We start from the raw sequence: 22,574 nt of genomic DNA on the forward strand, positions 1-22,574 counted from the left end.
TCAGGATAGCCTCTGCCTCCCAAGTGCTGGGATTAAAGGTGTGAGCCACTGCCACCCAGCAATTTGAATTTTTATATGCTTTCCCTCAAGACCCCCCTCAGAACATTTACCCATCACAGTGGGTAGAAGAAGCACAGCCATGCAAGCCTGGTGACCTGAACCTGATCCCCAGAACTACATCAAAATGGAGGGAGAACACCAACTCCAAAATTGTTCTGTCCTCTGCATGTGCATCCTGGCAACACACACTTCATACACAGTAATGCAAAAAACTTAAAACCCTCTTTACCTCCACTATGAGAAACCTAGCATCTCAATTCATTTAGTAATTATCAAAGAATAAATCACACGGGCGTCACGTAAACTGGTCATTTATTAGCATGGACCTTTGGACACAGCGGCTTCCAGCATGCCGAGTGAGGGGAGGGGGCTGGCAAGCAGCAAGGTCTCACTTCTTCCACTCGTTCTTGTCGTAGTCCCACTTGGCAGAGAAGCCCTGAATGGGGTTGGCCTTCATGTCCAGCATCCGCTTGGTCTGCATGGCTACCCAGTCACGATCAAATGTATGAGGGATAGGGCCGTACACTGCGATGCAAAATGACTATGTGAGGAAGGATGCCCTGCTGGGAGGACACAGCCCAAGCCAAGCCACCTGCCACTCAATCCACTCACACACAGGCTTTAATCCAGGGCACTGAGAATTCCTATCTCAGAACCATTCTCTGCTTGTGAAAGGTCAGCACGGAAGTCATTATGCATTTAGTTGGGCATCTTCCTTCTAGCTGCCAGTGGCAGACTCTGCAGGCTGGCTCAGCATACAGCCAGTGGGTGCCACTCATAACATCTGTTACTAATCTGCAGCTACACTTACTAGGGGTGGGCCTGCTCAGAATGCAACCTGACCTGATCTAAAGAGAATGCATGTTAGAGAACAGGCAAGCAATAATGTCCAAACAGTATGGCCTTAACACTCCAGATACTCAGGTACAGCTAGCCATGTAGCAAATGGGCTCCTCCTAGCTCCTAACACTACGAAGTCCTCTGAGACTTATTAAGCCGGTCCAGTACTACTGAACATGGCATGCTGTACAAGCAAACCTACCCTGCCCTGCCGCAAGAATGGCTGGTCATACGAAAGGCAAGTTCTAGCTTATAACTGTTCCCATGACTATAGTTTCTCTATCCAAACTGGGCCTGGAGGTCATGTGAAGGCCTCGAAGCACCAAGAGCTAGAGCTGTCCTGGGCCACTCCTTCTCCCTCTCCACTTACCATAGTGCTTCTCCCAAATCAGAACAAGTGCAGTGAAGCCAATAAAGAACATAGCCAGGCCCACAACTGTTTTCCACTCGTTGGTGCTCCTGTTCATCTCAGCGAAGCTCTCATTAAACTGGATTCGGTACACTGAACAGAAACATAAGCAGGGTAAAGAACTTACAGAGGACTCAGCTCCTGTCCGGATCCCAGGGTCAGCACAGGCTAGGCCAGGACACACAAATGTGCACAAATCTGCCCTCACACACCAGCACATATAGGAGAAACTGCAGAACTGACAGCATGCAAAGACCTCTGGATATGAGGTCAGCTTGGCTCTTCCATGCTTTCACACCACATGGAGAGTATTTAGCTGATCTTTTGGCAAAGCCTGTGTACAATCTCCATGGCCTGCTCCTCACCAGGGCTAAGCCAGCAGCATCAATAGGGATACCCAGAAACTCAGCAGGGATATCTGGTCTAGCACAAGCAGTCACACACATGCACCTATACTTGTTGCTACTGAGTTTTCGGGCAAACCCTGATACTCACATTCAACTTTCTCATCCCTGGACAGGCTGCTCCAGTCTGCCTTCTCCTTCTCCTTCAGGGCCTTCTGGCTGGCAGACAGCTGCTTGACATGTGCCACATCGGGCAAGGGGTAGTCACGCCGATCAACATAACTAGGGAGAGCATAATCTTCACTCTTCACAACACTCCCTAAAACACATTGGATGAATCTGAAAACCCATGTGGGTAAAGTCCAGGCAGAAGGGTGATTGCAGGTCAACGGTTAAATGGAAGCACTTAACCTAACCAAACCCTCAGGTTTATAGTCACTAGAGGTGGGATCAGGGCTGAGGGTTATTTACTGGACAGGCAATTGGACTAAAAATGAAGTCCCAACTGCAGGGACTCATGTACAGAACACGAAACTCAAAAAAGGAAAGGCAGTTGCTGCAGGGTACAGTGATAGCCCACTGAGACTCCAGAGACCACTCAGAAACTGTGGGTCTGATACAAAAGGTGTCAACACGGAGTCACCTACTCATTTGTTGATTAACAACTTACCAAGTACCTACTGTTCACTAAGGAGGCTGGCTCTATACATATGGGACTGTCAGCAAACAACCGAGCATTCCTACCTAACCATGCGCTTACATTCTGTAAGTGAGAAACAAGCAAGACCTAACACACGGAGTCACATGCTAGGAATGCACATGTGGCAGGATCCTGAACTTACCAGAGGAGGTCGCCCTGGAAACTCCAAGGGAAGAACGATGTGCTCAATAAGCAGAGCCAGGTAGGTTCAGTTCTGCTTTCCTTCCAATTTATGCTCACTTAATACTCACCAAGTCAAGTCAGCCCAAACTGAGCAGTGGAAAGAGCCAGAGCTGAGTGGAGGCTCTTTCTTGCTACTCCACTGCATCACGCGAGCATGCACCTGTGCATCCCACAGGACACATCAGGACAAAGCTCAGGCTACAGGAAACAAGTTGGATTGTCCCCTCATGGTTTCCTGCTGCTAAAAGTTCTAACTCTGTCCGACCTGTCTTAGGGACAAAGCCTTGATGAAATACGTTGCTCCCCATAAGCTGAGCCCCATGCCTAAACCTCCCAGATCATGTTGGTAAACATCACTAAGCCTTAAGCAAGGCTATGATCCTTCCAGGTGTTTATTTGGTGCACAAAAGACCAGTGAGAGTCTGTTCTGTTTAACCTCATCCCAAACGAATCTGAACCAAAACAGCCAGAATTACTTTTCCATTTTAACTCTTAGCATCCCATAAAGCTGGGCATGATCGCACATGCCTCTAATACAAGCTCTTGACAGGCTGAGACAGAAGAATTGCAAGTTCGAGACCTGCCTGAACTACATAGGGAAAAACCATCTCAAAGCACAGGGAAGATGCTCAGAAAAAGAAAGGCAGCTACTGAACACTTCCACCAAGTTCAACACACCCCACCCAAGCCCTATTTCTCCAGGCATAAAACACTTGTACTTTACATCAAAGTAGATGTAAATTAGAATGAGAATGTCCTTGAACTAACCATGGTGATAATAGCACATACCAGCAACTATACTAAAAACAATGAGAAGCATCCAATTTAAGCAAATCAATATATTGTGTGAATTACAGCTCAGCTATTAGACTGCCATAAACTCTCATGGTCTCAGAATACACTAGCCATAAAATGGCGTATTCTAGACCAAGAGTGGTTAACATATTTTCTAGGTGCACTTCAGAGTTTCGTGCTTATCCTTGGATCAGAGAAAACCAAAGGCTCACAAGCCAACCACTGTCTTAAAAGAGACAGAGGGTCCCGATCCCACAGTCTACTTCCTCCTAGATGCAGCCACTTGTGCAAGACCAGGTGCCACCATGCCCAAGTGTTCCAAGCGTGACAAAGAGGTGTATTTGCTGAATGACCTCACTAGGTAAAGACTGGCATCACCCACACCTGAAGCGTGAGAAATATGGTAAGACGCTGACCTCTGGGGTCTATGCTGAGCATGAAAGACAAGCCCTACTACAAGCAACCTTGCTATGCAGCCATGTTTGGGCCGAAAGGCTTTGGGTGAGGTGGAGCTGACAGTCTTACTTCCAAGCAGACCCAGGTTGTGGAAACCCTCCTCCCTGCCTAGGCACATGCCAGGTCTTACCCTTGGACATCAGGGGTTCCCAAAAGCCCTTCACACCCTAAAAGCTGAATCTTTCAGAGGAAATTAAAAAAATATTAAAAGGGAGACAGAAGCAAAGATTTTGAATTCAATAAGGTCACTTCTGTTCTCAACCAAGATGAGTTTTGCACAGCTTGTGAGATCTGTTAGGTCTCAGCTCCCTTCTTGTTCTCGCAGTCACACTATGAAGACCTCAACTGACAGCAGTGCCCCAGTGGCGTTCCACCACACCCTAGTACTGTAAGCATATGCTAACCATGGAGGGCTCCTATGAGGGTTAATAAAGGAAGAGTTTTCCTTTTCCAAACACCTTTCACTAATGCTCAGCCTGCGTCCACGGTGCCAGACTAAACAGTGCGCCTCTGGGACTCTCACTGTCTACCACTGCCTTCATCTCACCAGCCCACTCCACAACTGCGAGCTCCTTGGGGAAGGTCCACCTCTCACATTATCTTCTCAGTATTTAACACCACTACAAAGAGTATGCTTCGTGAACGCAAAGCGAAAATGCTGCTGAGCCAATCTCAGAACTAAAACCTTGTGTGTCTGTACATTTCAGGTGAGAAGGTAGATGCTTAGACTTCAGGAGCTAGTCCATGACAGCAATGAAATCCAAACACAGCTCAGACCCAAGCCCACCTTTGCTTCCATTGCTTCTGTGACGCCAACAGAAGGGGACTTGAGAAGTTTAGAGTGGGAAAAGAATTCAAGTCAGATATGGAGACGCTCTCTAGAAGGGACAGAACTTTACATGTATGGTAATGCATCTTTAACCCCAGCATTCAGAAGGCAGAGCAAAGAACCCCGGGAGGTCAAGGCCAGTCAGAGCTACACGACAGGGAAGGAGGGGAAAAAGGAAAGAAGGGCATCTTTTTTTAAAACCCCACCACACTTTTAGAAATAAAGCAAAGAAAAAACAGCCACAATTCACAATCCCAGAGAACCTAGACAATAATGCGGGCCCTAAGACAGACATACATGGATCTAACGTACAAGGGAAGTAGAAAAAGACAAGATCTCAATTGGGAGCATGGGGACCTTAGGAGAGGGTAAAAGGGGAGGGGAGAGAAAGGGAGACAAGATCTCAATTGGGAGGGAGCATGGGGACCTTAGGAGAGGGTAAAAGGGGAGGGGAGAGAAACGGAGGGGAACGGAGAAAAATATATAACTCAACTAAAACAATAAAATAATGATAATAAGCAACAACAAAAATTAAAACCCTACCACAGTGTCTTAGACATAGGAGCAAAATGACATTAAGTTAATCTATTTGGAAGTAAAAGTTCTTAGCTAGGCATGGTGGTACACGCCTTGAATCCCAGCACTTGGGAGGCAGAGGCAGAGGCAAGCAAATCTCTGAGTTTGAGGCCAGCCTGGTCTACAGAGTGAGTTCCAGCACAGCCAGGGCTAATAGAGAAATCCTGTCTTGAATAACAAAACAAAACAGATAGACAGACAGACAGAAAAGTCTCACTTCACTTACCATGTGCTCGAACACACACCGAGGTGGAAATGGCTCTCTTGCCAATTAGGCTAAGTGTCCTTGCAGCCAACATTCTGAAAGACAAAAAACGTACACTTCTAACAATGAAAGAAAACACCTTTTAGTGTGCTTCTTGCCATAGAGCACTTATGAGCTACATGCAACTCATTCTTCCAACGTTAAATGATTTTTTGTTGCTATGATTTCATCAGACTTTTAAAGCACAGGCTGCTGGCCTGTGTGGCTTGCACCCTATCCTCCTCTACCTCATAAGAGCTCGCATTACAGGCCAGCAGCACGCGCCCAGGATCCGTTTTTATAACCGATGCGGACGCACGAAGTGGCGCAGGATGAGTTGGGTTTTCTTAGTCTGCATTTACAGAGCGCCCCGGATCAAACCAAGGGCTGTAATATACGGCTTTGGCCAATGAATCAAAAACTCGGCTTCTTAAGAAACAATTAGACAAAATTACTAAAATAGCGAGAACTCGACAGAGCACACGGTGCAGCCACGAGCTGTTCCTCGCGCTGGCGTTGGAAACACCGCCCGCAACTGGATTTTACTTAGAAACGACTCGCGCGGAGACTACGGAAGGGCAAGCGGAGGAGGGAGGAGGCCTTCCAGGCCCTGGCCCACTTCCCGTCCCTGCGGCCCACAGGCGATCTCGATGACCCTGTCGCCCGCCCCAGCGACCGGAGCTGCAGGCCTCACTTCTGCACAGCCTCTCGGAGACACGCTCCCCGAGAAAGGACGCCCGGGGCGGCAGAAACCGTAGCGTGACGTCAGGGCTCGGCTGGCCGCGCCTAGGGCCTGGTGGAGCGGGAGCGCAAGAAGCGGGCCAGGTCCTAGCCGAACTAGCCAGCGGGGACCCAGGAAAACAGACCCGCCCGGGAAGCGGGCGCGCCAAGGTCACTGAGCGGCTCAAGTCCCGGTCCCGCGGGCGCCTCAGCGTCACCGCTGCCGCCCCGACGCTCCAACTCGTCGGCCCCCGGCCACGCCGCCCTCACCCGCTGTCAAGGGCCGACACCCGCTGTCACCTGCCACCTCTGCCCTAGCGACCGCCTCGACCGCCCTCTACACCCCGGCAGCTCGCGACCGGAAGAGCAGGGCCAGCACCGGAAGTGCAAGATGGGGCCGCGGAGCACCGCGGGATCGAGGAAGCCCCTCCCACACGCGTCGGGCCGGGGGCGTGGCGCCGCAACTGTCGCGAAAAGCCGCGCGGGTTACGCTGCTTTCCGGCAGGCGCTGGCAAATACGCTTTCCGGCGGGCGGGTCGAGGAGGGAGGTTGCTAGTGGAGGCGTGAATTTGCCTTTGGGTGCAACGCGGTCGTGTTTTGTACCTTGGGGGCCTCCTTGGCGAAGTGAGCACCCCGACTCAGCATGCCGGGCGTGAAGCTGACTACACAGGCCTACTGCAAGATGGTGCTACACGGCGCCAAGTACCCGCACTGCGCGGTCAACGGGCTTCTGGTGGCCGAGAGGCAGAGGCCGCGCAAGGAGCATCCGCCGGGCTCAGGCAGCCACACTCTCTTCGTGGACTGCATCCCGCTTTTCCACGGCACGCTGGCCCTGGCGCCCATGCTGGAGGTGGCACTCACCCTGGTAAGCTCGAGGTCAACGCGGGATTCTGGGCTGGGCGAAGTCAGGTGCCCTTCTTTCGAGAGGCGTCTCCTCTTGGGTAAGCAAGGTAACGTGCTCTCACGGTTTTGTAAAATTACCAAGAAACCGAGTGTGGTGTGCATTCTTCAAACCTGCGCTCGGGACATGAAGGTGGGTGGAGCTCCGTGAGTTCGAGGTCAACCTGGTCTACGTAGAGATACCTGTGATAGTTAACACTGCATTTAAAGTTTAAACTAAGCTTGAGTAACCAAAAAGGAAAAAAAGCCTCAAGCATGTAAACCCCTAGCATGGCTGTACCCTGTATCCTACCCCAGACGGTGAAGACTAGTTTTTAAATCGACTGATCTTGAAGAATTTGCTCTTCTAGCAAGCTAGTAGGTCATAAAACTATTCCTGCTTTTGTAATCAAACTTGGCTTTCTCTGCTCAAAAAATAAACCCAAAATTATAGCTTTGTGATTTTTGCCTTTATAAGCCCTGGGCTGATAATGGCTAGGTGCTACGTCTCGGGCACTCGCTCAGATGAAGACCTGATGCCAGTGCAAGTCAGTCCTCGTGCCAGTATCTCAGTCAAAAGCTCCATCTTACCAAAATGTATTCATGAATGACCCCAGACCCATAACAACTCTGCCTCAAAGAGGTAAATAAACAAAAGTTGAAGTAAACAGTAACCCCTCCTTAAGAGACTTTAGCCTGCCTGAGCATGGCCGCCATGACCCTGGAGGCTGAGTTTGCCCTTCTCCCCCATTCTCTCTGCCTTGCTAAAGACTGTGAGATTCCATTCTCGCAGCTTGCCTGAGCAGCAGCACTCACCACAGCTCCGTTTACATCTCAGATTGAGCTCTGAGATGAAACAAGAGCTGGCAGGGGTGACGTGCCACTTCTGGCCGTCCCCGCCCCCCAAAATTTTCTAAACGTGTAGCCCAGACTAGCCTTGAACTCTCAATACTCTTCCTGCTCAGTTCCTGAGAACTCATGAACAAGCATGCCTTGCCATCTGTTCATTTTGTTTTTTTGGAAAGGGTTTCACTTTTGTAGCCCTGGCTGGTCTGGAACACTATGTAGACCAAGCTGGCCTCCAAAATACAGAGGTCAGCCTGCCTCAGTCTCAAGTGCTGGGATTAAAGATGGTCACCACTGTGCCTCTCTCATCCTTTTCTTAATTTACATTACAACATTACAACACCAAGGGAAATGTCTTACCAACTATAAGTGCCTTTAGGTGATTGTCTTAAATTTACCGAGCATATTTTTTGAGTATTTTGTTGTTGTTGTTTTGGTTTGATTTTGATTTTTTGAAACAAGTTTTCTCTTTAGCTTTGGGACCTGTCCTGGAACTAGCTTTTGTAGACCAGACTGGCCCCAAACTCGCAGAGATCAGCCTGCCTCTTGTCTCCCAAGTGCTGGGATTAAAGGTGTGTCACCACTGCCCAACAAATTTTTTGAGTGTCTTAAAAAATTATTGCATGTATTTTGTTTTTAAATTTTAGATTCTTGGGGGCTGGGCAGATATGTGGGTGATATTTATAAACTCGTGAATTTTAGTTTCTGAAGAAGTGTACTTTTGGTACCTGAAGCATGGCTGAGGATTCCTATGCATTTTCCAGGTCAGTCTTGTTCAGTTAGCAAAGAAGTTGCGGGTGACTTAATATTGCAGGTTTCTCAGGCTTGAACCCAGGACTGGGTTAGACTTGGATCTGCAGTGGGCTGACAAGCTCTATACAAAAGAAACAGCAGCTAATAGCGGGGTTGGGGAGGTGGCTGAAGCACTTGCTGCTCTTGAAAGGAAGAGGTAGTTCCTAACACTCAAGTCAGGTACCTACAACTATCTCTAACTCCATCCCCAGATCTGACTCCCTCTTATGACTTCTGTGGGCACTGTACTCACATGCCCATACCCACACAAGAGGCAGGCAGATTGCTGAGCCATAGCACATGCCTTTAATCCCAGCACTCGGAAGACAGAGGCAGGCGGATCTCTGTGAGTTTGAGGCCAGCCTGGTCTACAGAATGAGTTTTAGAACAGCCACAGCTACATAGTGAGACCATGTCTCCAAAAAAGAAAGAAAGAAATATAAAATAAGATTTTTTTCCCACCTTAAAAAAATCAGTTCATCCGGGCTGGAGAGATGGTTCAGAGGTTAAGAACATTGCCTGCTCTTCCAAAGGTCCTGAGTTCAATTCCCAGCAACCACATGGTGGCTCACAACCATCCGTAATGGGTCTGGTGCCCTCTTCTGGCCTTCAGGCATACACACAGACAGAATATTGTATACATTTTTTATATATACATATATATATGTGTATATATATATACATTTATATATACATATATATTTATATATGCATACATATATATATATATTTAAAAAATCAGTTCATCCAAGCCTGGGGGTTAGGATAGTCAGGATGTTTAAGCCAGCCTGCCACCCCAGGCTTTGTGACCTACCCTGGGGCCTTTACAGGCACCAGGAGGTTCTGCCTTTCTCAATCTCCACTTCAAGCCCAAATCCACTTTTCAACTTTTAGCATCAGGAGTTCATTTGACTGTCTTAGACTCTTTGCACCAAATGCTCTGCCTATTCTCTCTTGGTGCTACTCTCCTGCTGTATCCCTGAGACAATGTGGAGCCTCTGAGGCCATGGACTGTCCTCCCTCGGGCTCTTTGTTGAATCCATCCTTTCATCTCCTGCCAGCCTCTAGTCTCAAAACGACCCTTATCCTCTGCAGCAGGCTACGGTTCCACTTGAAGACCTGCAGTCTAACAGGACCTCCCCAGACTGGTGTTCGGTCTGTCCCCAGGATGTGGCCCCCATTCCCACTTCTTTTCCCTCCCAAACACCCACCCCAACTGTCCCCACTACTATTCCTCCTGCAGATGCCCCTGCTCTGAGTATTCTCCCCCACCCACGCTGGGACTGTCTCACTAGCCCCCATTGCAGCCATAAATTGAGTTTATTAAATTTGTGGTGTTTACTTTTCAACCATGCAACCTTGTACACCAAAGGCTGTGAGAAGTCTCTGGGTTTGAAGCCTGCTACTGTTAAAATATGACTGTGGAAGTTTTAACAGCCGCAGGACTTATGCAGCTGTGTCTATGAGACCCCCCACCCATCCTGGTGGCTCCCTCTGCTGGGGAGCACACACTGAAATGATTGTTGAACATGGGAAAGCTTAGCTAGCCAATTTCTAACATGCAGTCTGGCAAAGGGCAATGTGAGAGTCCTTTAAAAGGATTTCTATTATTATTTTCCATTTTTTAAAAAGTCCTTGCATTTCTGGGTGCTTTTCATTTGTTTAAGTACTTATGCCTATTATTTATCCTCAGCCCTTTGACGTAGGTAGTGAAGGAATTACCTCAAATAGCAAAAAAAAAAAAAAAAACATAAAAGTGTTGGTAGGAAAATTAGCATAACCCTGTTTCTCTAAGCCCGTTGTCTTTTTCTCGTGCCTTGATTTCTGCTGCTCTGGGCAATTCTCTGTACATTCTGCTCAGATGACTTTCTTGCTTACCATGGTGTGATTTCAGGCCAGTGTTCTTCCTGCCGTCTCCATTCCATGCTCCACAGCTGTTGCCCCATCTGCCCTGGGTGTTCTTCCTCAGCATATGACCCCTCTTCCCTGCTCATTAGCCTCCCAAGCTTCTCTTTCAGGGAAAAGTCACAGCTGACCTGAGAAGGAAACTCAGGAAAACTCAGCCAAGGCTTGCTTCTTGCTACAAACAGGGAGTTTTACTGGATGACCCTCCGTTTGGTCATGTGGGATCAGGAGGGAGGGAGACGCTTAGCCTTGCCCATTCTCCTGTTGTTATGGAGTCACCTGAGGTAGATGGTGATGCTTACATAGAATGTTAGCAGGCTTGCAGAGAGGGGCCACCTCTGCAGAGTCAACAGGAATCAAGGGGTTGACCCTGGCCCCTCAGCAGGTCTCCCATGTGACTGGCTCCGAACAGCATAGAGGACATTAAGCAGAGGGGGCAGGTCACACCCCGTAATTGCTTTCTCCTTCCCTGTGAAGGATATGGTGTCTGTATCAGTTCTGTGTTTGCTGCTCCTCTTGTGGTCTCACAGACTCCATTTTAGGGGCCTGGGTTTCAGACAGCCGTGCCAGGAAGATGGACATGAGCAGAGGTCAGCTTCAAGGTTGTGCTTTGTCATGGCCCGCTTGGGAGGGGCAGGTTACTTGACTGTGTGCCGCCACTCCAGGCTACCCCCACTTTTCATAGGACACATGGGCTAACTCTGGTCTGAGGCTTCTGTATTCCTGGACACTGCAAAGCCCTGTCCAACAACCTATCCCCATCCTCACTCATCTGAAGCTGCCCTCATCCATTTTTTAATTTTGCCTTATTTACTTAGGGGCTAGAGAGATGACTCCATAGTTGAGAGCACTTGCTGCTCTTCAGTGGACCCAGTTTGGTTCCCAGCACCTATGTCAGGTGGCTCACAATAGTTCATGACTCCAGTTCTAGGAAGGCTGACGCCTCTGGCCTCAACAGGTGCCTGCATTCCTGTACACATACCTACACATAATAAAAACTAGTAAGTCTTTAAAAAATAAATTTTTATTTTGTGTGTATGGGTGTTTCCCTTCATGTATGTTTGTGCACTCTCTGCGTGCATGTGGTACTTATGGGAGCCAGGATATCAGAAATCACCTAGGAGTTACAGTTGTGAGACACAGCGATAGGTGTGGAGAATTAAACCCAAGTCCTCTGCGAGAGTAGCCAGTGCTCTAACCACTTGGTCCTCTCTTTGGTCCTTCTTTCCCTGTTAAAACATGTTTCCCTGCCTCTGAGCTCTGGTGGTGCAGGGTCTGTTCCTCGGTTAGTGGAGAGGCCATGTGCAGGTCTGTGTTGGTGGAGACGTGTGCACAATGTAAAAAAAAATGTTGCATTTCCTAAAGCCAAGGTGGGACTTTTATGGCCTGGTTTGCTTTAAACCTCCCCACAAGGTCTAGAAGTTCTAGGTCACAGCATTATTTCTCCCACTGATTTGGTTAGGTTCCTGGGATCTTCACATTGGCCTGTGTCGTCAGCAGATATAGGCAGGTTGAAGCATGTGTTAACATTTGTCACAGGTATCAGTCCCGTGTCAAGTGCTGTCTGTGCCCAGGTTCAAGATGGTACCATGTATGTTTGAGGCAGATGTGAGTCCTGGACCTTTTGGCCAAAGAGCCAGATTTGACAGCTCGCTGAAGGCTGATGCTGTGCTGTTGGGGAGTAAATTTGCATTGCACCCCAGTAGTAAGTACAACAGAGTTGTGGGCGGAGAGATTGTCCCTGCTTCTCTGTGTCAGACCAGAGTAAGAATAGGGATTGGTAAACAAGTCAGTGGGTAATGTGTGAAGGCAAGCAGACAGGAGGATGTGACTGTAGGCCTAAGAAGGCTAGAAAAGGGGTGTCCAAAGCTCATAGAAAGAACCAGCCTTGCCATGGGATATCTTATACACTGTAACAATTTTGTCATAAGTAAAACACTGATTGGCCAGTAGCCAGGAAGGAAGTATAGGTGGGGCAATCACACTAAGAGAGTTCTGGGAAAAGGAAAGGCAGAGAATCAATCATCAGTCAGACAAAGAAGAAGAAAGATGCCTTACTGAGAAAAGATACCAAGCCACGTAGCTAAACAGACAAGAATTGTGGGTTAATTTAAGTTGTAAGAGCTAATTAATAATAAGCCTGAGCAACTGGGTGGTGGTGGTGCACACCTTTAATCCCAGCACTTGGGATGCAGAGGCAGGTGGATCTCAGTTCGAGGCCAGCCTGGTTTACAAAGTAAACTCCAGGACAGTCAGGACTGTTACACAGAGAAACCCTGTTGTGGGAGCTGCGGGCCTGCTTTTCATCCCGCCCGCCCGGCTCCCACATGGCTAGCTTTACACCAGAAATAACAACACACAAATTGTATTCTTTTAAACACTGCTTGGCCCATTAACTCTAGCCCTTACAGGCTAATTCTCATATCCCAATCAACCCATCTCTAATAATCTGTGTAGCATCAGTCTTACCGGGAAAGATTCAGCATGTCTGACCTGGCAGCTTGCTTCATGGCGTCTGCCCGGGAGAGGGGAGCATGGCCTCTGCTCCAGAGAGCAGAGCTGTCGAGTCTGAGCTCACTTCCTCTTCCTCCCAGCGTTCTGTTCTGTTTACTCCACCCACCTATGTTCTAACCAATAAAATGGGCCAAGGCAGTTTCTTTATTAGCCAATGACCTTCCTCCATCAAAACCCTGTCTTGAAAAACCAAAATAATAATAATCATCATAATAATAAAAATAGACCTGAGCTAATAGGCCAAACAGTTTATAATTAAGCTTCTGTGTGTTTCTTTGGGACTGAATGACTGCAGAACCAGGCAGGACAGAACCTTCCTACATAGCCTCATCCCCATTGTAGACCTGAGATGATGAATTAACATTGTTCTGTGCCACTGTGTTTGAGTGCCTTGTTTCAAGAACAGTAAGTGGCAAACAAGCAGGCCCTGAAACAAGGGGAACTAGCCCTAAGGGCTGGGAGAGCTGGCCAGATGTAGGGTCACCTGCAGGAAGGACAGGCAGGTCGGCTTTTATTAGAAACAGCCAATGGATCACTTAGGTTTGAATTAAGGTAAAGGTGCCAAACCCAAAATTTAGAACAAGGCCCACTGATGCAGTATGGGGATAAATTTGGGGAAACTTGTAGGTAGGGACAATTCCAGCACCTATTCCCTTAAGATGAGATGGCAACATGTGACTAATCTGTGGGGATTTGTGCAGTGGAGCCATTATAAATGTTTGGGGACATAATCCTAATCGTTTGGGTGGATGACCAGCATTTTTAGCTGGTTTAGTGAGCCCTGGTTTTGACCCAATATGGTAACTCATGAATTCTCAGGAATTTGGAAATATTCTAGTCCACATGTGATTCAGGGACCCTAAGACTAGACCTGTCATGTCAGCTTTGAGTCATGACGGAAACTGAGACCAGAAGGAGAGTCCAGCATTTAAAGCAGGTTTTAAACACACATTTTTTTTAAATATTTGTTTATTTATTGTGTATATATACAATGTTCTGTCTGTGTGTATCCCTGCAGGCCAGGAGAGGGCACCAGACCTCATTACAGATGGTTGTGAGCCACCATGTGGTTGCTGGGAATTGAACTCAGGACCTTTGGAAGAGCAGGCAATGCTCTTAACCGCTGAGCCATCTCTCCAGCCCCCTAAACACACATTTTCTAGAGACAGGGTATCTCTGTGTAGTTCTGTCTGTCCTGGAACTCTCTAGACCAGGCTGGCCTTGGACTCAGAATCCATCTGCCTTTTCCTCCCAAGTGCTAGGATTAAAGATAGTCTTGTTGTGTGTCCCAGGCACCCACCCTGTGCTGTCAACAGGCTTCTGGCTGCCACAGCCGCCAAGTGCTAAGATCACAAATGCATGCCATTATGTCCAGCTCACGTTGTCGGGCATTGGATTTTCTGTTTAAGATTTAATTTGTGTGAGTCTGCCATGGGCAGGCGTTAGACCTGCAGAAAGCTAAATCAGATTGACAACTGTATTACAGAGCCGGCAGCACTGAAAATCTGCTGCCTGCCCCTGTTGGAAGCACATGCAGGAGACTAAGTGTGCTACACTGCAGAGACATGGGTGTATTTACACCTGCCCAGGTGCCCATTTATGGTAGAAAGCTCTGACAGGCATCACTACCAAGTCGCTAAGAACTTACTCCTCTGTCTTATAATCAGAAATGTCTTGGACCACATACAGACACATCTGTGAGGTGTCTGGAATACCTCACTATTTGCCATCAATATGGACATACTCCATTCTCAGATTAGTGCTATTAGTCATTTTAAAATACAAGCTTCCAGCCGGGCGGTGGTGGCGCACGCCTTTAATCCCAGCACTCGGGAGGCAGAGGCAGGCGGATCTCTGTGAGTTCGAGACCAGCCTGGTCTACAAGAGCTAGTTCCAGGACAGGCTCCAAAACCACAGAGAAACCCTGTCTCGAAAAACCAAAAAAAAAAAAAAAATACAAGCTTCCTCAGCAATAGAGGTAGCCAATTACTTTGCTAACTCGGGCAATTTTGTAAAGCATAATTCCTTATGGGGCTCTTTTAAATCTGGAGCTCCTCATAGGAGTAATCATTTGCTCTTGTTTTCCCTTCTAGTCATCTTCAAATGTTTAGGATTTGCTATCCATTCAGCTCAGAGAAATATTCATGTTTTTTGGTTAAACAATAATTTTTAAATGACGGGCAGTGGTGGCGCTCACCTTTAATCCCAGCACTAGGGAGGCAGAGACAGGTGGGTCTCTGTGAGTTCAAGGCTAGCCAAGTCTACAGAGCTAGTTCCAGGACAGCTAGGGCTGTTAACAACACAGAGAAACCCTGTCTCGAAAAATCAAAAAAAAGAAAAGAAAGAAGAAAGAAAAGAAAAATAATAAAAAAGGAGATACAGCTCAGAGTATAACAAAGCTATTCTGGGTGCATCCTGGAGATCAGAGCCCCAGGAGGGTTGTCTCCAGAATGTCCCTTGCTGCTGTGTTTCTGCTGTATTTGGCATGGTGTGATTACTGTATGACTGGATCCCACTGTATCTAGTACAGTGTGATTGTTTCCTGGGAAAATCTCACTTCTCACTGGGCAGTTTACTTGCAGACCATAATGAGGATGTCTTTTATAAAAACAATAATAATTACTTAGATCTATGAATTAATTGAACTTTGAGTTTAAGATACAGGTGGTTAAGACAGTAAAGATGATTAGGGAAATGATTTAGGTTATTCTCCAGTTGCTCCAATAAAAGATACAAAGAAGACAGTATAGGCTAACCCTTTGTTAGACGTGAGATCTACAGAAGACAAAAACAGTAACAAGGAAGTTCCATGCACTATAGACCCGTGAGTTCTGCCTGTGGAGAAACAGGCTGATGATCAGAGAAAACAATTCCGTCCCTACAGCCAGGTTTGGCCTGAGCCCCTCTATCATGGAGCTTACAGAATTAGTCACAGGCCCTGGTGTGCACCTTGAAAAAACCAGGTTGTGAAAGGAGAGTAAATGACCCTGTTGTGTAAAGGAAAATAGGTGGCGGACTGGCCACTGTTGAGTGTTTCTCTAGAGCAGAAAACAGAAACGTGTTGCACTGAGACCGCAGACTGCGGCCTGCCAGGACAAAGGAGCTGGACTACACTTGGCTTGCTTAAAACTTTGTTAATTGGTTATAAAAGAACCGTTGCTTTGGGGTGAAGAACATATAACTTGTGTTCTTACTGTGATTTTTTCTTGCGTAAAGATTTTAATTTCTTTTTGAAAAATATGTGGCTTATGGCTAATGAAGTAATCTTTTCATGCATAGAAATCTTTGTATTAGGAGGTATAAAAGGGATCAGAGAAATAGAGAGGAGGAAAGATGTAAAGGAAAACATTGGAAAAGAAGGATAAAGAGGATTAGGGGAATGTTCAAGGGGAAACAACTGAAGAGACAAATGGGGTAGAAGAACAGAACAGAGAAAGATAGAAAAAGAACAACCAATAGGTCCTCAGAAGAAGTCTCCTGTGTGCAGCTCTGCTGACACCACACCTCCTTTGCAGTTTCTCTGAGCTTCTGAAAGCAGGTCTGCACAGCAGCACCACAGATGCTGTGTGCTTTAAAGAAATGGGGAATGAATCAAGATGCTTCCCTCTCCAGTCCACACGGCACTGCTCCGTGCTGTCAGTCGCCAAGGACCCCAGCTGCTGCACCCAGTACAGCCTGTCTAGGAGGACCCTGCTTCTGGGTCCTGCCCTTGCACATTTCCCTGATGCTCGTTTCGTTGTGGTCAGGAAAAATGCAAGGGCTGTTTGGAGTCTGGCTTGTCCCACGTGTGGTGGGGCTGTCACTGAGACCTGGTGCTAAGGTCATTTTCCCATTTGTGTTCCTCTCAGATCGACTCATGGTGCAAAGAAAACAGCTATGTGATCGCCGGCTATTATCAAGCTAATGAGCGTGTGAAGGATGCCAGGTACGGGTTGCACACCTGTGGATGGTGGGGTTGGAAGCCATGGAGCCATCCCTGAGGTGCTTTTGACACCCCCCACCCCCCCACCCCGGCTTAAGTTTCAAAGCTTGTGTAAGCCCCCACTCGCTTTATCAGGTGTGTGGGCAACTGGCCAGATAAGTAGCTAGGAATTCATCCATGGCTCCTCTGTCATGCAGGGAGGGAACTTAAAGAGGGGGAGCAGCAGCCAACCCTGCTTGTGTCCACCAGCCTGTTGCCTCTCCAAAACAAGAGGCTGTGGAATGGAAGGCAAAGTAGCTCTCTTGCGTAAGTAAAGTGGTTTGGGATTTGGAACTGTTAGAATGGGACCTTTGGTAAAAGTGTGGTCTTTGGCGCCTTAATTGGCACCAGGTTCCTGCACCAAAGATGCCACCACCTCAGCTCTCTTGAACAGTATGATAAGTTAACTGTCTGCTGTCAGCTTCAGACTGGGTCCCAAGAGCCTACCAAAGGACACCTTCAGTCAGGGCAGCTTAAGGAACTCATGGACAGGCTACTCAAAGGGGGTGGGCCATAGATAGAACTCAGGACCTGTGTGCAGGGACCAAACAGGTGACAGCAGCCTCCATCCCTCAGCCCTCCAGGGCCATCGAGGAAGAGCTGGTAAAAAAGGCCACTTCCAGAGGAGCAACATCCTTTGGCCACAAGACATGGCCAGCAGCCAGCCTGATAGGGAAGGGAGGCCCAGATCAGTCAGTACTGATGTCCCTCTTCCATGCCCTCTGCTGTCCTCCAGAGGCTTCCTTTGGCTGCAGCCAGCTAGAAGCCAGGGGCAGCTGGAAAATACCCACACAGTAAGTACTGGGGTTTTCTTGTGTGGTCAGATGGAGCCAACAGACCCCAGTGTGCTTCTCTGGTATGGATGATGGGGTGGCCCACGGGCTCTTCTAGAAATAAAACAGTGAGTTGGAAAATCCTCACAACAGTCACTGATAAGGCTTAGGAGTATCCAAGAAATGTGCCCATCTTATCCTTGGAGGCCTACATCCAGACAGGGATTCTTATTAAGTAAGTTGATGGCCAGCTAGATGCTGGGCTCATTGGGTACATCAGGGCACCTTCTGGGACCACCCAGATCCTGTAGAAGCCCTGTACTCAGGTCCCATTTCTTCTGCCACCTCTTGTTCTCTGTGCCTTCTGGCCCTTATTCTGCCTCTAGGTGGGTGACAAGTACTGTTCAGCCTGTTACAAAAACTGCTCTGGAGAAGGCTGTGGATGCCACACAGCTAGCCCTGTGCAGAGCCATGTGGGCCCTTCAGTTGACCTGTGAGGACCCTGAAGGAAAGCGGCTACAGCAGCTAAAGTTCAGGCCTACCCAGCAGCATGGCTAGAGAAGCTTTGTCAACATGAGATACGAGTGTCACTCGTTGGTCAAACTAGGATGGCATCAAATTGAAAGCTCACGGCATAGAGAAGATGTGAAATGACTTAGAGTCCTAAAGGTGGCTTGGTTTAAAAAGAGGATTTGGTTGCCAGGGCCCTGAACCTACTTGGGTAGCAGGCATGTAGAGACTCAAGCTCATATAGTCCACAGCCCAGCGGGTCATCAGCCTGCCCTAGGCAGCACTCCATTAAGTCCCAGAAGAAGGAATAAGCCCCATCCTTTTAGGAGGTGCCCTCAGGGTTCCCTCTCCAAGGCCCGCTCTGGCAATGTGCCCCATGGTCCCAGTGGCATTCATAGCCCCCAAGTCATCTCAGTGAGCCACTCAGTCAGTTGGCTCCATTGTTGCCTGTCAGTTCAGGTGTTGGTGAACTATACTGACAGAGGGCCTATTTGATGACTTGGTTACAGTATGTATGGTAGAGCTCATGGGTCCTTCTCTACAGCCCAAACCAGGTGGCAGAGAAGGTGGCCTCCAGGATCGCTGAGGGCTTCAGTGACACTGCACTCATCATGGTGAGTCTCATTCCTGCTGCTGCTTAAGCTTCCCTCGTGTCCCAGCTCCGGGCCTCAAGTGTTCCATCACTATAGTGGGCTGGGTACTACTGCAGGCACAGCACTGCGGTGGCAGGGACCACTGAGAAAAGCCAGTGTATCCTAGGGAGTCGGGGAATAGCCTATGTAGTCTTAAGAGTGAAGACTGGGCAGTGGTGGTGCACACCTTTAGTCCCAGCACTCAGGAGGCAGGTGGATCTCTGTGAGTCCGAGGCCAGTCTGGTCTACAAGAGCTAGTTCCAGGACAGCTAGGACTGTTACACAGAGAAACCCTGTCTGGGGGAAGAGGAGGAGTCTAGTTGTTGGAAAGGTGGGGAAGTGCCTCACACTCACTCTGCTATAGAGTTCTCTTGGTGTGAGCCTGTCTGTGCTATTGGTGCTGCTTGCATAGGAGCCCAGGAAGGCATTGCTCTTCTCAGCCCCGTCCTCATGCTTGTCACGACCTCATCTTCTCAGGTGGACAATGCCAAGTTCACGATGGACTGCGCAGCACCTACAATCCATGTCTACGAGCACCATGAGAACAGGTGGCGATGCAGAGACCCACACCAGTGAGTGCAGTGCCCTCCTACAGGGCCTAGACTGTAGGGCTTCTATGAAAGACGGGGTCTGGGTGGTACTTGCTGGTCTCCACACGGACCCATGGCACAACACTCCTCCTGTGTTTGGTTTGATTTCTGATGACATGGATTCTTCAGCCATGTCCCTCTAGGTTCTTCAGTGCCCTGTTTGGAGGGGACCTGTCCATTAACAAGTGTCTTGGGTCCATCCTTACGTGTTTCCCAGCAGCTGCTCTGTCCTTAGCAGCCTGTGTGGTCTTGGGGTGGGCATGAGGCTGATTCTGCTGTCTGCCCTGCAGCGACTACTGTGAGGATTGGCCAGAGGCACAGAGGATCTTAGCATCGCTCCTGGACAGCCGTTCCTATGAAACACTTGTGGATTTTGATAACCACCTGGATGACATTCGGAACGACTGGACAAACCCTGAGATCAACAAAGCAGTTCTGCACCTGTGCTAGAAGAGAGCCACCACAACTGGACACTGCATTACAGAGAAGAGAAAAACCTATTTTTAAATTTCGAGTAATAGTGGACTAAAGTCTGTGGTGTGTGCCTTGGAAGGGAAGTCCAATCGGCATCCTTCAGGGGAAGGGGAGTCCAATCGGCATCCTTCAGGGCAGGGTTGTGGAGAGGTGTAGGCCGCCTAGGCTTTGGGTTCTTTTTCTGTGCTGCCCAGTCCTGCCCATCAGAGCTCTTTCTGCTTGTCCCAGTTGTTCCCATTAAACAGTTCTAGCCTTTTATAATCTAGAAAGGGTGCATTTCCGTCTTTACTCTGGTGAGTGTGTAATGCATCAGGCAGCCTCGTGGACTGTTGGAGCATCATCTGATCAGCCAAGTTGGTGTCAAGGCTAGGAGCTGTGGGCTCCACAAAGCTGCACAGGGGAAAGAGCCAGCACCGCTGCCTGAGAAACCTCACTGTACAGTGAACACAGCACATTGGTAATGAGAACCAAGATGCCATGAGGAGAGGAAGCTGAGACCTTGAACATTCCCAAAACCTGACTCAGCTGCTCTGGGTCTTCAGAGTGAGACCTGCTTTGTATTTAAAATAAACAAAAAACAAACATACAAAAAGAAAAAAAAAAAAAACCCTAGTGTTCAGTGTCTCTGGGATGTCCCAAGCAATGTGCTTGTTAGCTTGGATCATTTGACCAAGTGTTCTGACCATCTTAGGAAATAGTAAGAAGACTTTTGGTGCATTGTATGTTGTCCTTTGAACTGTTACACAGAGAAATAGTGCCTTTCCTTAGGCTTCATGAGGCTGGTGGCAAGGGTTGGTGACAGCATTCTCCCCTTCATTCCAGCACCTCTTCTTGCCTTTAACTGTTTTGTTTTGCTCTTGATATTGTTTGTTGGCTGGGGGAAGTGTTCAGTTTCGGTGACTAAGAATATACCTTTGCCGTCCTGATTGACTTGGTGTTGGCTATCATGTGGAGGAGCCTGGCCTTGAACGTGCAGTGATCCCTCTGCCTTTGCTTCTCAGTTACTGTGATCAGCACCCCTCCCAGCTCTCCTTAACCTTTCAAACTGACCTTGTCAGTTCCTGAACTAAGGAAGGTTGAGACACCAGTCACCATCCTTCCTCACCCTCATACAGAGAGGGCTTTTCAGGCTCCTCTGTATCTGAGGACAGCCGTTGGCATGTGCTGGAGCCAGAGTTGGGCAGCAGCTCACAGTTCTTCTGTCCAAGCCAGATATGGTGCCCATGCCTGTGTCCTAGCACAGAAGGGGAGGATCTCAAGTTTGAGTCCAATTCTTCGTAATGAGTTTCAGGCCAACTGTAGAGTGAGAACACGTTCTGAAAACGAAATCTGAGGGCTGCAGGTCACTTGCGTACCTTGTCTTCAGGGACAACTCCCTTAGAGCTGCAGCTGGCAAACAGTTCTGTATAACTCGCACGTCAAAGAACAGGAAGCTGAGGCAAGAGCTGAAGCAGAAGCCATGGAGGAACTTACTAGGCTCGTTCTCTGAGGTTTGTTCAGCCTGCTTTCTTACATGATTCAGACCATATGCCTGAGAGTAACACCACTCAGTGGGCCCTTCCACGTCAATCATTAATCAAGAAAATAACCCACAGACCTGTCTACAATCTCATGGTAGCAATTCTTTAATTGAGGAAGGAGGTGACTAGACTATTATCAAGTTGACAAAACTAACCTGCAAAGTATTTGTCAGGATTTTCTAGAGAAACAGTTGATGGGAGTGTTTCTTATTCTATAGATACATTTATGTAAAATGGGATTTATTAGAGTCACAGGTAATGATCCAACTATTCCAACAATATCTGGCAACCAGTGGATAATTCAAGAATCCAGAGTTCAGGGCTGGAGAGATGGCTCAGTGGTTGAGAGCACTGGCTGCTCTTCCAGAGGTTCTAAGTTCAATTCCCAGCAACCACATGGTGGCTCACAACCATCTGTAATGAAATATGGCGCCCTCTTCTGGCACGCAGGTATACATGGAGGCAGAATGTTGTATATATAATAAATAAATCTTTAAAAAAAGAAAGAATCCAGAGTTCAGTCCAGAAGACTGGATGTCTCAGCTGGTCTTAAGTGTACACTGAAATCACAAAGAAGTAGGCTCTAATGCCATTGAAAGAATGGACTTGCCAGTGTGGGCAAGAGTAAGCAGGCAACAAACAAAAGCTTCTGTCCTTGTTCTTTATATAGGCTGCCACCAGAAGGTGTGGCCCAGATTTAAGGTAGATCTTGCTACCTTAAATAATAAATCAAGGAAAATCCTCACAGATGTACCCAGCAGCTTGGGGTTCAATTAATTCCAGATGTAATCAAGTTGATGACCAAGAATAGCCATCACAAGCAGACAGTTGTCCCTTGTCAACTTGACATATAAACAGCACTATTAAACCATAACCTTTCTGTTCTTGTTTACCCCCAAGTTGCTTTGGTCAGTTGTAGCACAGCAATGGAAACTAAGCTAAGACACCATTAACAAGTATAGTAAAAACTATCAATATAAAATTTTCTTAAACATCAGAAAACTAGAAAGGATTTTGAAGGT

The 22,574-nt window shown here is 47.9% G+C and overlaps 2 protein-coding genes and 1 pseudogene across 4 annotated transcripts; 2 read left to right on the forward strand and 1 right to left on the reverse strand.

Moving 5' to 3' along the window:
* Positions 1-355: 355 nt before the first annotated feature.
* LOC121446836 lies at positions 356-6,570 on the reverse strand. Of its 3 annotated transcripts, none has more exons than XM_041649670.1 (5): positions 6,427-6,570; positions 5,419-5,492; positions 1,805-1,972; positions 1,271-1,402; positions 356-585 (listed from the first exon to the last, which is right to left on the reverse strand). In XM_041649670.1, exons 2-5 carry the CDS (start codon positions 5,489-5,491, stop codon positions 449-451), a joined length of 510 nt encoding a protein of 169 aa, XP_041505604.1. In that variant the 5' UTR covers position 5,492; positions 6,427-6,570; the 3' UTR covers positions 356-448. The 3 variants fall into 3 exon arrangements, with proteins under 3 accessions (XP_041505604.1, XP_041505603.1, XP_041505606.1); XM_041649669.1 differs by having other exon boundaries at positions 6,457-6,540; XM_041649672.1 differs by lacking the exon at positions 6,427-6,570 and adding an exon at positions 6,131-6,154.
* Positions 3,637-4,136, forward strand: LOC121446885 (annotated as a pseudogene).
* Positions 6,571-6,662: 92 nt separating the features above from the next.
* Positions 6,663-21,992, forward strand: Emc8 (ER membrane protein complex subunit 8). The gene is made up of 5 exons (XM_041649668.1): positions 6,663-7,021; positions 16,941-17,017; positions 18,881-18,950; positions 19,446-19,540; positions 19,849-21,992. The coding sequence occupies exons 1-5, from the start codon at positions 6,800-6,802 to the stop codon at positions 20,006-20,008; spliced, it is 624 nt and encodes a 207-aa protein (XP_041505602.1). The 5' UTR covers positions 6,663-6,799; the 3' UTR covers positions 20,009-21,992.
* Positions 21,993-22,574: the final 582 nt, after the last annotated feature.

Source organism: Microtus oregoni, unplaced genomic scaffold, assembly GCF_018167655.1.
Source record: "Microtus oregoni isolate MIOR12 unplaced genomic scaffold, Mior012 000004F_ref0000308, whole genome shotgun sequence".
Classification (NCBI taxonomy): domain Eukaryota; kingdom Metazoa; phylum Chordata; class Mammalia; order Rodentia; family Cricetidae; genus Microtus; species Microtus oregoni.